General features: G+C 36.1%; 1 protein-coding gene across 1 annotated transcript; it reads left to right on the top strand.

Annotated features, from left to right (window-relative positions):
• The first annotated feature begins 4,533 nt into the window (after positions 1-4,533).
• Positions 4,534-5,835, top strand: LOC112735099 (protein FAR1-RELATED SEQUENCE 5-like). Its single transcript, XM_025784670.1, has 2 exons — positions 4,534-5,676; positions 5,761-5,835. The coding sequence occupies exons 1-2, from the start codon at positions 4,534-4,536 to the stop codon at positions 5,833-5,835; spliced, it is 1,218 nt and encodes a 405-aa protein (XP_025640455.1).
• Positions 5,836-13,002: the final 7,167 nt, after the last annotated feature.

Raw genomic sequence — 13,002 nt, 5'->3', positions numbered from 1 at the left:
CAGCTTGGAGGAAGCACCGAAGCAGCCATCTCTCGTCACCGTTCCTCAACGTCCAGCGACCGCTGCTGCTACAGCTTCGGCGCAACGTCACCCTTGTTCGCCGCGCATCTGCCTCCTTTTTGGCCAAGCTCCTGCGTCTGTTTTTTGGCCAACCCTTGTTCTGCCCTTTTTTGCCAACCCTTGTTCAAGCTGCTTAGCCCTCTGTTTAGTCCTCTACGCCGCGTGTTCGAGCCTCTGTTCCAAGGCCTTTTAGCCACCGTTCTGCCATTGTCTGCCTCCATTCAGCCATCTCCGTCGCAATTCAAAGCTCCTCCCTTTTCCCGTACTGTTTGAATTTCAGAACTGCTCCATCCTAGGGTAATTTTTTTTCCTTCTTCTTGTTCTTTCTTGTATTAATTATTTAGTTATTGTTTTTTTATTGTTGTTTTCATTGTTAGTATGTTTTCTAGTTCTTATTTTGTTGTTAGTTTGCTGTAGTTTAAAATGTTAATTCTTCTTGTTATTTTGATTTTCAGTTTTAATTGATCTTATTAACTTGTTAATTTGATAAATTATTGTTTTGGTGTTGTTTTCTACCTTTTGATTGTTATACTGTGGTTGATTTAATAAATTGTTCATTGAGTGGAAGATGAAAACTTGCCATGGTAAAATTGCTCCTGCCATGTTAAAACTGCTCCTATTGGTTTAGTATGGCTCAATCCATGCTTCCAAAGAGATTCTACCACCATGCTTGGACCTTCTTTCTGAGGTTGGTCATGTGATGATTAAGGATGTAAATCTTGTGACCCACTTTAGGAATTAATTTTTTAGTTTCTTTTTTAAGTTGGGTATCAAAATTTTGTTTGTTGATCCTAGTAAATTTGTTTGTTGATGTGTGAATATATTCTTTCATATTCCTCACTAAGTCGTAGTGATATGTATGCCTTTGATCCCATGGCCTTTGTATTGTTGCATATTGGTAGATAGAAGGTATCAAATTTTGTGACATATCTATTATGTTGCTGATCTAGAAAATTGGTCACTTTATTATATTCCCTAGAAATAATACAACTATACAACTACTAAACCTATAAACCCGCCAACATATTTAAGGATATCCTTCAGTGGTGCCATTGTGAGAATAGTTGAATTCTTGTCTTCTCTCTCTAGAAAACTTAATTTGTACAATTTGTAGAGTTGAAGTTCAACAAAAGCAAGAAAAAGTTGGCATAAACAAGAATAAGAAGAGAAAAAGATGATACTTTTATTTGCAAAATAAATAACTTGAGTGGTTTATACACTCTGCTGTACAAATATTATCCTTAATTATCAATACAACCTAAGATATTATCATATTGCAAGCTCAAAATTGCTTCACCAAAATTAATAATGAATGAAAGAATGATTAGAGAGAACTCAATAAAGGCAACCTCAAGCAGGAAGATCATTCTAACATTACAATGCACCCTTGAATTCTTCTAATTTGCCCTCAAACTGCAGGGAGATCAAAGTGTTCTAGCAGCAGTCCCACTGCTTTCCTCCTCTCTTATGCATCTCTTGTTAGAGACTTCACCACTGGGGATAAAAACTCCATTTCTGCCATCTTCTCCTGCACAGTACTATTATATAAGATAACTAAGTAATTAAGAACAACAAATACAGTCAATTTCACAAGAACTGTTGCCTTATTTTCAGAATTCTACCTTTGTCTCATCTTTTTCTGAAGCCATATTTCGTAACAATTGAATGATGTTAAGAAATTCAGAAGAAAATTGAATTGAACCTATTGAGAAAATACAAGGGATGACTAAGAAATTTGAGAAAACACCTAGAAGTTGAGCTTAGACTTCCACATGTTAAAAGCTGAGAACTTTTTGAGATATCCAAACCAACAAGCAAAGAATAAGACCACCTCACTTCTTAATTCTTCTTATTCTCACTATTGAAGTTGATACAGAACGTAAAACAAGGGGTTGAAATTTGAGGTATGCATTATAATAAGAACAAGTCATTGTTTGATAGGAACTACCCATTAAATGTAAGATTGTAATATATGGTTGTCTTTTTATAATCTTCATGGACCTCACGCTGATGAATTAATAGTATACCAAAAACATACTCTTATAGAACTGATATAGTTCTGTTCCTTTATGTATTAGTGTAATCACAAGTTACTCTCCCATCATTCTTTGTACCCAGCAAGGTTCTTAGTTCTACCTGTGTTCCTTGTGTGGGTCTTATCTTTTCATTTGAGTTGCCTAAAAATGCTTCATTTTAATGTGATTTGATCTGAATTTTGGTGGATCCTTGTGGATGAAGTTGCCTTTTGATATCTATCATTTGCTAACGTAACTACATAAGTGCAAATGCTTTCAATATTGATGCTTTGATTTGAAGATTTCTGCTTTGCTTCAGCATTATTGCTCTTTGCCTACTGATGAGCGGATAATTTATACGCTTTTTGGCATTGTTTTTAAGTAATTTTCAGCATGTTTTAATTACTTTTTAGTATATTTTTATTAGTTTTTATTCAAAATTCACATTTCTAGAATTTACTATGAGTTTGTGTGTTTTTCTATGATTTCAGGTATTTCCTGGCTGAAATTGAGGGACCTGAGCAAAAATCTGATTCAGAGGCTGAAAAAGGACTGCAGATGCTGTTGGATTCTGACCTCCCTGCACTCGAAATAGATTTTCTGGAGCTACAGAAGACCAATTAGAGCGCTCTCAATTGCGTTGGAAAGTAGACATCCAGGACTTTCCAGCAATATATAATAGTCCATACTTTGCTCAAAGATAAATGACGTAAACTGGCGTTTAACGCTAGTTCCATGTTCCATTCTGGCGTTAAACGCCAGAAACAGGTTACAAGTTGGAGTTAAACGCCCAAAACAGGTTACAACCTGGCCTTTAACTCCAGAAACAGCCCAGGCACGTGTAAAGCTCAAGTCTCAGTCACAGCACACACCAAGTAGGATCCGGAAGTGGATTTCTACACTATCTATCGTAGTTTACTCATTTTCTGTAAACCTAGGTTACTAGTTTAGTATTTAAACAACTTTTAGAGATTTATTTTGTACCTCATGACATTTTACACATTTCATATTATATTTCTGACGGCATGAGTCTCTAAACCCCATGGTTGGGGGTGAGGAGCTCTGCTGTGTCTCGATGAATTAATGCAATTACTTCTGTTTTCTATTCAATCACGCTTGTTTCTATTCTAAGATACTCGCTTGTACTTAACCGTGATGAATGTGATGATCCGTGACACTCATCATCATTCTCAACCTATGAACGTGTGCCTGACAACCACTTCCGTTCTACCTTAGATTGAGTGTGTATCTCTTAGCCTCTTGGTTCATGATCAGAGTCTTCGTGGTATAGGCTAGGATTATTGGCGGCCATTCCTGAGATCCGGAAAGTATAAACCTTGTCTGTGGTATTCCGAGTAGGATCTGGGATGGGATGACTGTGACGAGCTTCAAACTCACAAGTGCTGGGCGTAGTGACAGACGCAAAAGGATCAATGGATCCTATTCCAACATGAGTGAGAACCGACAGATGATTAGCCGTGCGGTGACAGCGCATTTGGACCATTTTCACTGAGAGGACGGATGGTAGCCATTGACAACGGTGATCCACCAACATACAGTTTGCCATGGAAGGAGACCTGCATGCGTGAAGAAGAAGACAGTAGGAAAGCAGAGATTCAGAAGACAGAGCATCTCCAAAACCTCAATCTGTTCTCCATTACTGCATAACAAGTACTATTTAATTTATGTTATTTACTCTTCATAAATCCAATCATTTTTATTACTAATTTCCTGACTAAGAGTTACAGAATAACCATAGCTTGCTTCAAGCCGACAATCTCCGTGGGATCGACCCTTACCCACGTAAGGTATTACTTGGACGACCCAGTGCACTTGCTGGTTAGTTGTGCGGAATTGCAAAAGTGTGATTGTGATTTCGTGCACCACCTACTTGAAGATTGTTGATCTCCTTGCTTTATTTATATATAAATAATGTATTTTGATTATTTTTCTCCCCAGTTTATTGATTTTGATCCCCTTGTTTGTTTTGATTTTGCATCTGGAATCAGGAGTACATATTTAAATTATTAGTCTCTAAAATTTGAACTATTAGTCTCTAAAATTTGAGTTAGGTAATTTAGTATTTTTAATGATCATGTTTAGGATAAAATAAATTTTTATGATACATATGTAAAATTTTAAAGTAAAAAATAAAAGAGTTTATTTATTATATTTATGTTTATTATGAATTTTTTATTTATAAATTATTTTATTTTAAAATATTTTATAAAATTTTAAAGAATTAAAAAAAATAAATTATACTTCGTTATAAACATGTTTATTATAAGGTTTTTAAGTTTTAAAAACTGTTTTAACATTCTTATGCACTAATAGCTCTTAGGTTTATTAGAATTTGATTGAGCAATAATTTTAATAAAAAAAAGTTTAGTTCATTTTGCCTATTCCATTCTCCTAGCATTTAGTTAGTACCTAACATATTAAAATTTTAAGTTCAGTCATGGATAATGATGGCAAAGAGTCATATAAGGATGGTGATCAATCTGAGGATTTAAGTGTTGAGTATGAGTGCAGTTCCGATGAAAGTGATGATATGGTGGATGTAACTGTAGATGAAGCAGAGGCAAATATAATTAATACTAATGGTTTTGAAAAGTTGATAACTGATTTTACCATCGAAGATATATGGAGATTGGTGTTTGATACAGAATCTCAAGTTTGTGAATTTTATGCCAAATATGCCAAGTGCTATGGATTTGTGTCCCAAAAAGACTTGAAGACGGTGGATGCTAATGGTAACATTAATACAAGACAGTTGGTTTGCAATAAAGCAGGAGAAAGATATTGGAAGCACCTTAAAAGGGACAATCGGCAAAGGGAGCATAGGGCAATTACTCGTGTCAACTGCAGGGCTAGGATTCGGTTCATTCGTCACTATAAAACGGGTAAGTGGAAAGTCAGTGTCTTTGAGAGTGAACACAATCATCCACTGTGTCCACCTAAGTACAGACATCTTATTGCCGCGAATCGTGGGCTTATTGAGGCTGATAAAACACAAACAGACAACTTGCGAGCATGTGGTGTTAAAACTTGCCACATAATGGGTTACATGGTTTTCCAAAAAGGTGGATATGATAAAGTGGGTTTTACCAGAAAAGACTTACATAACCACATTAGTAAGACTAGGCATGACAAAGTGAAAGACAGTGATGCATTTGTTGCGTTGGCCTATCTGTTTTCTAAGGTAGACAGTGACCCGTTATTTCTAGGAAAGTTCACCTTAAAGGATGGTAGGTTGGATAATTTGGTGTGGGCTGATGGAGAAAGCGTTGTTGACTACGAATGTTTTGGCGATGTACTGGCTTTTGACGCCACTTACAAGAAAAATGTATACAACAAGCCCTTAGTCATATTTTCAGGGACCAACCACCATGGCCAGACAACTATCTTTGGATGCGCTCTGCTCTCAGATAAAAGGTCCGAAACTTTCAAGTGGGCACTGAAAGAATTTTTGGAAATCATGTCAGAAAAACTACCCGGAGGCGTTGTGACAGACGGAGACCGTGCTATGAGAGAGGCTATCTTAGAAGTATTTCCTGGTATACCACACCGCCTTTTTGCATGGCATCTCTATCGTAATGCGGTACAAAATATAAAAAACAAGCATTTTTGGGACAATTTTAGTGTATTATTGTATGGACAGTTTACCGTACAAATATTTGAACAGAGATGGAACGAGATCATATCCAAATACGGACTTGTCGAGAATGAATGGGTCTGGGCATTTATAATGACAGAATAAAGTGAGCTACCGCATATATGAGGGAGCACTTCTTTGGCCGTATAAGAACTATGTCACAGTGTGAGGGAATTCATTCATTATTGAAGAACTATGTTGACAATAAAACCAGTCTCCTTGAATTCATGCATAAATTTAGTGAAGTACTAAGGCAGTACCGAAACAACCATCTTACTGCTGACTTTGAAACTTTTTATAAGTTTCCTGTTTTGACTATGTGCTTGGAAAGTTTTGAGAAACAAGCTGTTGAACTTTATACTAGAAATATTTTCAAACTTGTGAAAGATGAGATGAAGCAGCAGGTGCCTTAAATGTGACTGAATGCCCAAACAGTGGAGATATTATTGAGTGCAACACGAGTGAGTATTTTAATCAGCAATGGGAATTTAAAGTATCTTACAATAAAGACAAGGACCTGTTTGCATGTGAGTGCAGGCTATTTGAGACTCGTGGATTACCGTGCTCCCATATCTTTGGGGTCTTAAAGCATCGCAATGCAAAATGCGTACGTACATCTTTTATCCTGAAAAGATGGACAAGAGATGCAAAGAGTGATTTTATATGCTCAATTGGCGAGCAAGACACCGCTGATGATATAGTGCCCACACATAGATGCGGTGCAATGGCATCTATTTGTTGGAAGCTTTGTGATATTTCTTCCAAAAATTCAGCCAATTATAGGGAAATCTCAGGTGAGTTACTTAAGCTAATTTCGAAGGTGCAAAATAAAGGTGATGCACAAGCGAGGCGGCTTTCCTCCACGTCAGCGCTAATAGGTGATCCAGCTGTTGTGAAGTCAAAAGGGGCTCCAAGAAAGGTTCCAAAAGGCCAAAAGAGGCGAAGATGTTCGCATTATAAGTCAAGCAGGCATTTCGTTAGGACATGTCCATTACTCGCCAAGGAGGACTCCCCCGCCGAATACTCAAATGCTGAAGATGAACCAATGATATTAATATAATGCTTTGCTTAATTAGTTACTTTATGCTTACCTATTATTTTAGTGTCTTTCGCAGAACTATTAAATAATGCTATATTTTGAGCAATTTTTAAAATTTTTTTCCAGCAGGTTGAAGACTGTGATGCCAATAAACAAACTCCCTCTCAGAACACAAAATCAGTAGAAAATACACCCGTGCACAATAACAATAATTTTAAAGTAAGCACTTTTCCGTGTTATACCATCTATCAAATTTATTGTCATTTCAATTTAAATTTGTAACATATTATTCTCGTAGTGCTTATATTATTTCTTATTATTCTATTACAAAAAATTCAAGGGTTGTGGAAGCAAGAAGTCTGTATCTAAATTGGCAAAGACACCGAAGATTAGAGCAAATGGTAAAAAAAGTTGACAGAAGGTAACATTTCGCATATCAAATAATTTATATTAGATAATTCAATAAGGAAAATTAAAGTCTTAATTTGAATTTAAATTTTATTAATCCAATACCATAAGTGCAACTGAGAGTTTAAGGGTGAGTGAGGCCAATACTTTGAGAAAATTCTTACTCGACTCTAGCTTGTCTGACTAGTTTCTTTATTTATTTTTTTAATTATGTATCGTAATTATTTAAAAATTATGATTTATGTTTAGACCGAAGAAATCACTCTAACTCAAGAGACATTAAAAGATAAGACCAACACATCAGGAATAGAAGTGACCGAAGTTCCAGATGCAGCCACAACCAAGATACCAGGATTGCCACAATATCCTATGCATCATTATCCAGTGGTCCTTCCTTATCAACCTTATGGTGGAGTCCTTGATGAAGAGATTTGCTCGATGGTCTAGATTTCTTCTTATAGAAAAGAATTACTTCGTTGTAAGCATAGCTCCAAACCAACAAACAATTCTCACATCAAAAACTTTGGTTGTCACATGTACAAATCCCAAATAAGAATTAACTGGAGTATTTGGACTCCGGGTCGTCTCACAAGGAATTGTAATAAAGTGAATGATTATTGGCTATGAAGGAACAAATGGGGTATGATTGATAAAGGGGCAAGGAAGTAAATGGACAAGAATTTAAATGATAAGAAGAGTAAATCATTCAAGTAACTAAATAAAGCAAGTAATAAAGGGAGACATTCACGGCAAAGATTGAGAATATAGGCTTTCTATCCTAATCATACAATGATAAACAAGAATTTATCTTATTACGTCATCCCCAAAGACGGAGGAAGGTATCATGTTATCCTCATACTCGGAGAAAGTCTAATAAGACTAGCTAATCTCAATCCAAAAGTCCTAATCACCTACTAATTGAATTAGCAAGAGATTAGAGTTAATGGAAATCATACTAGCTAACAACTCTAGATCACCAACATAAGTTGGATTTTCATGACTCAAGATTGCCTAATTACTCTTTCCAAGCCAAGAATGCTCAAAATCTACTCTAACATCCAACCAAGCATTTTGTCAGACACTTGGAAGGCATAAAAGGAAAGCATAATAAATGACAAGAAATAGTAAAATCTACCAACTACAAATTGCAAGAAGACAAGATCAACAACTCAAATTCATAATAAAAGACATCAAATATCAATTACATTAATAGAAAATCCAAATCCAACAAGTGTTCATTAATCCTAAACAAATAGGCATGAAAAGGAAAATTAACAAGAGGGTACAAGAAGATTACATCACTAGAGCATGAAAATGTAGAAGAAACACGATGAAAGCAAGGGATTAAACATGGATCTATGATGCAATTAATCCTAGGAACCCTAATTCTAGAGAGAAGAGGGAGCTTCTCTCTCTAGAAACTAAGCTACATGATGCAAAAACTTCAAAACAATTGCTTTCCTTTTTGCCCAAGCTTGAATTCTGCATGAAATAGCATTAGAAATGAGTTGGATTGGACCCAAAATGCTCTACAAATAGCTGGCCACGATTTCACTTTAGTGAATCACGTGCTCCATCGGTGCACACGTGTACAGTATCCGTGTGCACCCCTAAACGCGAAGCAAATATGACAAATTTTATATCATTTTGAAGCCCCGGATGTTAACTTTCTAACACAACTAAAACTGTCTCATTTGGATCTCTGTAGCTCAAGTTATGGTCGATTAAGTGCGAAGAGGTCAGGCTTGATAGCTTTACGGTTCCTTTATTTCTTCATGAGTTCTCCCACTTTGCATGCTTTTCTCCTCACTTCTTCCATCCAATACTTGCTTTATGAACTGAAATCACTCAACAAACATATCAAGGTATCGAATGGAATTAAAGTGAGTTAAATTTAGCTATTTTAAGGCCTAAAAAGCATGTTTTCACACTTAAGCATAATTCAAGGGAGAATTACAAAACCATGCTATTTCATTGAATATATGTGGGAAAAGGTGATAAAATCTCCCAAATTAAGCACAAGATAAACCACAAAATTGAGGTTTATCAAATCTTCCCACACTTAAACTAAGCATGTCCTCATGCAAAAATCAAGAAATAAGCAAAGGGGTATCAACATTTATTCAATGCAAACTAACTAAATGCAATCTATCTATATGCAATCTATCTACATGAATGCATCCACTTGGTCAAAACAAGTCAACTTCCAAGAATACATATTTACGTACAAGGGATAAAGGCATAGCAGTAAAATCAAACTCACAATTGAATTGAATTATTAAAAAGATTTTACAAACTTGAAAGAAAAGAGATGATCATGGGTGGAAACATGTAATTGAGCAATCGAACCCTCACCGGATGTGTATCCGCTCTAGTCGCTCAAGTGTATGGGGTTGATTCACTCAATTCTTCTCTAATCATGCTTTCCAAGATTTGTTTTTCATCTAACAATCAACAATTAATTCATGCATGCATACAAATATCATGAGGGCTTTTCCATAGGTTGTAATGGGGCTAGGGTCAAGGTAGGATGCATATGGTCAAGTGAGCTAGAGATTTGAATCTTTGATCAACTTAAACATCCCACCTAACCTATGATAACCTATACAATTCTAAACAAACCTAACTACCCATTCTTCACTTTTTCACACACTCATACATTCTCTTTTGATCACCACACATATGCATTGATTATTATTGAACTTCACTTTGGGGTACTTTGTCCCCTTTTTATTGCTTTTTTTTTTCTTTCTTTTCTATATATTTTCTTTTTCTTCTTATATATATATATATATATATATTTTTTTTTTATTTTTTTCTCATTTATTTTTCTTTTCAAACTAAAATGTATACAAGAACATCAATGCATATAGTTTACACATGATTAATACACGAGTATGTTCCTAATTCCCAAGATTTTTCAACAAAAACGTAAACACACTTTTATCTCTACCCACTGTTCCCAAATTTCCCAAAATCAAATGATGAACACTCTCACTAGCCTAAGCTAATCAAAGATTCAAATTAAGGATATTTATTATTTTTCACTTAGGCTTGTAATGTGCTTCAATTAAGAACAAATGGGTTGAGCATAGGCTCAAAATTGGCTAACAATGGAAGATAAAAGGATAGGCTATTTGGGTAAGTGAGCTATTTGAACAATGACCTCAATCATATAAATGCATGTATACACAAAGTAATGGACATAAAGAATCAAACAAATCAAAGATTACAATCATAGGAAGAGAATAATGCACACAAGAATGAAAGTAAGTGGTTATGTATGATGTAACCACACAATTAGGCTCAAATCTCACATGCTTGTGTTCTTAGCTCAAAACATGATCCACAAAGTATATAATTCAAGCAAGTTCTAAAAAATTTGTTTTTTCAATCAATAGCGGTGCCCTATAGATAAAATCCTTGGAAAATATCATGATTTTGACTAAGCTTATTATATACATATGCAATGCAACCAAAAATCCTAAAAGACCTAAAAATGAAATGCAAAAGTGTTAGGATTAGAAACTTGTCACCCAAAAATGCCGAGCGGTCGGACGACCTCCCCACACTTAAAAGTTTGCACCGTCCTCGGTGCATCCAAAGATGAGCAAAGGGGGTACGGCGACTTTCCTAGTTGCTACCTTTAGCTGGTAGGTCAACCGATGCTGCGTGTTCTTCTCCCACTTCCGTTTTTGCTTATGATGATTCATCCTGAACATAGAAAATAGGGGATAATAAGACAAGTAAATGCACAAGCAAGGGAACACGGATTTTTGGAATGAGGTAAATCACTAGAATTGAGTGAGTGAATTAGTGTGACATTAATGAAAAATAAGTATGTGGGTCCTAACTTGCATGCGGTTTAGAACTCACACTCTAGTATTTAGAAACCATGTCACAATTATACAAAAGAAGACACACATTTTACTCATTCTAGTGTGCTTGAAATACTTCAAAAGACTTGTAGGTTAAGTCAACCACACAAGTAGTGATGTGGCATGAAAGCATTCAAGAAATTAATCAAGCAATTGTGAAATTGGATAATGTATGGACATTGATTGATGTGTAGGTAGACTTAGTGAACAAAATGGTATATGAAACTCACACAATAATCAATGACACATATTGAAGTTGTTGCAACATCTAAGTGACATAGAGGTGAAACACATGGATGTTATGGAACTTAGGAAAAAGAAGATAGAAGTGGAAATCAATCACATAGCAAGCATGGCCCACAAAGCTTTACAAAACTCAAAAATATGTCACTATGTAAGCTTTCAATCCAATTTCACAATTCTACAATCTCAATGCATGAAATAAGTGATGTGAATAAGGGTAAACCATAAACAAGCATCACCTAAAAAAATGCAATGATAATATACAATTGCCTAACAATAGATGATGAATGCACGGTGGCCAAAACATGCAATTCAAAGAGTTAAGATGCATGAAGGCAACGTAACATGTACTTGGTATTCACAAATATTCAACATGAAAATTCAAAACCAAGTAATAAATTGTAACCTCAACAAAGGAACCCAACAATGACAATAACAACAATGATGTTAAACTAACATCCTATTAGTAATAAGCAGCAGTAAAAAGTAAACAAGATTAGTAATCCAACACTTATAATGGAAAACAAAAATTAAACTAACTAACTAACTAAAAGAAATGGTGTTACATGATGCTTGGTAGTGTTGGATGATGTTTGAAGGGTAGAAAGAGAAGAGAAGAAGGAAAGGAATGGAAAGAAGAGAAGAAAAGAAGGTGAGTGAAACAGGGCAATCCACGCGTGCGCGTCATATGCGCGTAAGCGTGGATTGATGAAATGGAAGTGACGCATACGCGCGGTTGACGAGTACGCGTGCATGGCAAAGCAGAGAGTCGACGCGTACGCGCAAGGTACGCGTGCGCGTGCCCTGGGGCACAAAGTTGGCACACTTCAGGCACAACTCTCGGGTGAATGTATGGGAAGTGGAAAAATTCAATCCATGTGTACGCGTACATGACGCGTGCGCGTGGATGGCCAAAAATACTTGGGCACGCGTATGTTTGGAGTGCGCGTGCGCGTGGATGGTTGATGAGCGGATAATTTATAAGCTTTTTGGCATTGTTTTTAGTATGTTTTTAGTATAATCTGGCTACTTTTAGGGATGTTTTCATTAGTTTTTATGTTAAATTCACATTTCTGGACTTTACTATGAGTTTGTGTGTTTTTCTGTGATTTCAGGTATTTTCTGGCTGAAATTGAGGGACTTGAGCAAAAATCAGATTCAAAGGTTGAAGAAGGACTGCTGATGCTGTTGGATTCTGACCTCCCTGCACTCAAAATAGATTTTCTGGAGCTACAGAACTCAAAATGGTGCGCTTCTAATTGCGTTGGAAAGTAGACATCCAGGACTTTCCAGCAATATATAATTGTCCATACTTTGCCTAAGTTTAGATGACGCAAACTGGCATTCAACGCCAGCTCTCTGCCCAATTCTGGCGTCCAGCGCCAGAAACAAGTTGCAAAGTGGAGTTCAACGCCCAAAATGGCACAAAAGTTGGCGTTCAACTCCAAGAATGACCTCTCCACATGTAGACTTCAAGCTCAGCCCAAGCACACACCAAGTGGGCCCCGGAAGTGGATTTATGCATCAATTACTTACTTCTGTAAACCCTAGTAGCTAGTTTATTATAAATAGGACTTTTTACTATTGTATTTGACATCTCATGACATTTTAGATCTGAACTTTGTAACTTTTGACGGCATGAGTCTCTAAACTCCATTGTTGGGGGTGAGGAGCTCTGCTGTGTCTCAATGACTTAATGCAAGT

Source organism: Arachis hypogaea, chromosome 13, assembly GCF_003086295.3.
Source record: "Arachis hypogaea cultivar Tifrunner chromosome 13, arahy.Tifrunner.gnm2.J5K5, whole genome shotgun sequence".
Taxonomy (NCBI): domain Eukaryota; kingdom Viridiplantae; phylum Streptophyta; class Magnoliopsida; order Fabales; family Fabaceae; genus Arachis; species Arachis hypogaea.
The sequence above is the reverse complement of the archived record's forward strand: the minus strand, read 5'-3'. Positions and strand labels throughout refer to the sequence as shown.

Excerpts from the sequence above, each read along its gene's own strand:
- LOC112735099 (XM_025784670.1), top strand. The coding sequence starts at position 4,534 with ATGGATAATGATGGCAAAGAGTCATATAAGGATGGTGATCAATCTGAG. Across the intron at positions 5,677-5,760 it reads GGCATCTCTATCGTAATGCG|AGATGGAACGAGATCATATC; the intron begins GTACAAAATATA and ends ATATTTGAACAG.